Source organism: Galeopterus variegatus, unplaced genomic scaffold, assembly GCF_000696425.1.
Source record: "Galeopterus variegatus unplaced genomic scaffold, G_variegatus-3.0.2 Scaffold4050, whole genome shotgun sequence".
In the NCBI taxonomy this organism is placed as follows: domain Eukaryota; kingdom Metazoa; phylum Chordata; class Mammalia; order Dermoptera; family Cynocephalidae; genus Galeopterus; species Galeopterus variegatus.
This window is the reverse complement of record NW_007730161.1, coordinates 41,698-44,746: the sequence shown is the minus strand read 5'-3', so window position 1 is coordinate 44,746 and position 3,049 is coordinate 41,698. Positions and strand designations below refer to the sequence as shown.

At 44.0% G+C, this 3,049-nt stretch overlaps 1 protein-coding gene across 2 annotated transcripts in view; it reads right to left on the bottom strand.

The window, feature by feature from the left end:
* Positions 1 to 2,094, bottom strand: part of SDCCAG8 (serologically defined colon cancer antigen 8) — a 154,686-nt gene extending 152,592 nt beyond the window's left edge. For both annotated transcript variants that reach the window (XM_008586621.1, XM_008586622.1), the window contains exon 1: positions 1,908 to 2,094. In XM_008586621.1, coding sequence (XP_008584843.1) covers positions 1,908 to 1,974 — 67 coding nt within the window. In that variant the 5' untranslated portion in view covers positions 1,975 to 2,094. The remainder of the gene's footprint in view (positions 1 to 1,907) is intronic.
* Positions 2,095 to 3,049: the final 955 nt, after the last annotated feature.

Here is a 3,049-nt window from a genome sequence, read left to right as displayed (position 1 = left end):
TTTTTTTGATTCATTGTTGCAATTGTGACTAAAAACTTTTTAACCATAGTTTAACTTTTTTCTACCCCCTTTGATTGTCCTTAGTGAAATGTTTTCACTACCTTATATTGTTATCACACTGAATTTAAATTTTATTTTAAACTCATTTTAAAATAAATTTGCTTAGAATGAAAACTTTTCATTCTATAATTACTGAAAGCAGTATCCCTGGTGTTAAACATATTTCTACAAAATCAGCTTGAAATTAACCCTTTTACTGCATCAAAATGCCTAATACTACATAGCCTCCAATGTTTACACAAAGGCTCAAAATAAGGTCAAAGAAGCGTTAGGAGAAATATAAACATATAATGGAAAACAACAAATTCTTGCCAATCTCAAAAATTAAACAAAATCACTCTTATCATTGCATAGAATATTTTTCTTGCTTCCAAATGAAAAGTTAGAAATGGTTATTTCTGTATGTAACAGCTAGTGAACGTATTTCTTTAAGACCAATTCTTTATTCCTGCAGTTTGAATACTGAGAATGGTGACAGTTCATAATAGTATTGTAGATAATGAACAAACCTTACAAAGTCTAAAGTCATGAAAAGATAAACTTTCTAATCTCAAATCTTCACTTTGCTCCAAGTACCACGTATAAATAGCAGCTAACATTTAAGTGAGTGCTATGTGCCAAGTAATGACCTTTACCCTTATTTTCTAACAGAGTAATTTTTAATTATTTTATTTATTTATTGTCTTTCTCCCCCATAATCCAGAGGCTCCAAGGGGACAGGGACTTTGTCTTGTTCCTTATTGTATCCCCAGCACCTTGTATGCCTAACACATAGTAGGCACTGAATTAATATTTGCTGAATAAATTAGTGTTCTAAATATTTTAAACAATTTTTAAACTGTTGGTCATGACCTGGAGGATTATGAAAATACAACCGAAAAGTAGAATAAAAATTCTTTAGTGAAACTTTTCTTTTAGTGTATATGTCCCATATAAAATGTACTTCTATGGGTAATATTTTTAAAAAGTCTGAAAATCACTGCTTTATATGGATTATTTCATTTGCTCCTCACAATAAACTTGTAGACAATGCCATAACTTCCACACTGCAATATAACAGAACTGAGATTTCTAGAAGTTATATATGTTGTCCAAGATGAAAGGGCCATCTGCAAGTACAGACATCATTTCCACAGAAAATCACTCACAGAGTAATATATTAAGAAAAACTGAATTAACTAAATAAGGTTTCAATAATAGTAATTATGACTTGATCAATAAAGAAAAACATAGGCTTTGAAGGGAGACAGGCCTGAATTTAATACTGGGCTCTGCTACTAACCAGCTGTGTGGGTTTTGTCCTATAACTTAACTTCTCTGAGCTTCGATATCCCACTGTGTAAAGTAGGGATATTCATAAAATTGGTTTTAAGTTGTAAATAATTTACCGTATGTAAACAGCCGAGATCAATAAATAGAAGCTGCTGTGATTAAAATAATTATTAGTTCCTCCCTTCTCTCCGTCCTATAAATCACATTGCATTCATTATGCCATGATTTGAATGTGAAAAAAGTGTGAATCAGGAATTTATTGCATTAAACAGGAAAGTATGGGAACTGGTCAAAAGTGGCATACAGCAGTCCAAAAGTTTCTGCTGGTGCTGGTTGAGAAAGATGCCTAAGTTAAGATCAGGGAGATGGTTCAGGGAACTATGGGACTCTAAGGAAACAACGCTGCTTAACCTTAAAAACAAAATCAAACTATCTCATCCTCTCTAAAGATCGCAGCAACACCCTCCGCAGCCTAGCTGGGGCCGAACCGAGGTGTTAGCCAATGCACCTGGTTTGCTCCAACCACTAGGCCGTGGATACCCAGGGCAGAGGCACAGAGGTTCGGAGCCACTCACCCCGGAGACTCCGTTGATATTGCCCCAGAATCTCCTCCAGGGTAGAGTCCCCCTGGCACGTCGCCATGCACAGACTCTGGGCCCAGAAATGGGAATTACGTGAGGAAATGTCCCGTGCTCGCCCCTCCGAGAACAACAAGGCCTATGGCCTGGGTAGCGCCCGCCTGCTTCCTGCCGCTGCTGTCACAGGGGAGCGTGGAACCCGGTTCTGAGCTCCTGGGGGCTCTTCCAACCCGCCGGCCCTCGTGATGCACGTTGGGAGTTGTAGTCCGCAGGCTTAGGGCCTGCCAGCCTGGTAAACCACAGCGCCTTCCCGCTACACTACAACTCCCAGAGGGCACCGCGTCCCAGGCGCTCGCCTCGGCGGTTTGGCTGCCGGAGCCGGTTGCCAAGAGACAAGCTTGGAAGTTCCGCCCTCTTCCTCCCGCCCAGTGTGTTCAGTCCGCCTTCATCCCATCCCTCCACGGTCTGGACCACCCCACTGACAGAAAGGGCTCACTGAAGGCCTTGACGCTTTGAAATGTGCTAACGTGCAGTTAACCTCTGAGGTTTCTCAAGGACGCAAATAACAATCTCTGACTCCTGTTTCAGTTGCGATATTTGTCAAAACGGTCAAGTGAATTTTTTCGAAAAAGAAGCTCTAATTCCTCCACACAGCCTAGACTGTGGAGGCAGCCGACAGTACAACTTCTAGCATGTCCAGCAGCCCGACCTCCACTTGAAACTGGCGCGCTGCCCGCTGGGAACAGTAGTCCTCGTTGTTTGCGGTCCCAGCTAATCACAGGGTCCTCTTCATTGTTCGAGCTGATCTTTGGAGACACGCCTGCGCAGTGGGCAGCTGGAAGAGCGAGCGAGCGAACGAGCGGGCGAGACCCTCCGCACAACCCCTTTTCATTGTCTGTGTTTGGCGCCTGCGCAGTAAGTGATCGACGGGACTGGGCAGGAGGAGGGGGATAGGGCCCGGCTCCTCGCCCTTTCCCGAGGCGCCTGCGCACTGAGCGGCCGCTCTTCGCCGTTACCGCTATGTGTGGGGCGTGTGTGGAATAACGTTATTGCCCAGCGGAGCGGAGGGGCCCGGAGCTCGAGCGCGGCGGCGGCGGCGACGACGACGGGGTGGGAGGAGAACGGCGTGTGACAGACTC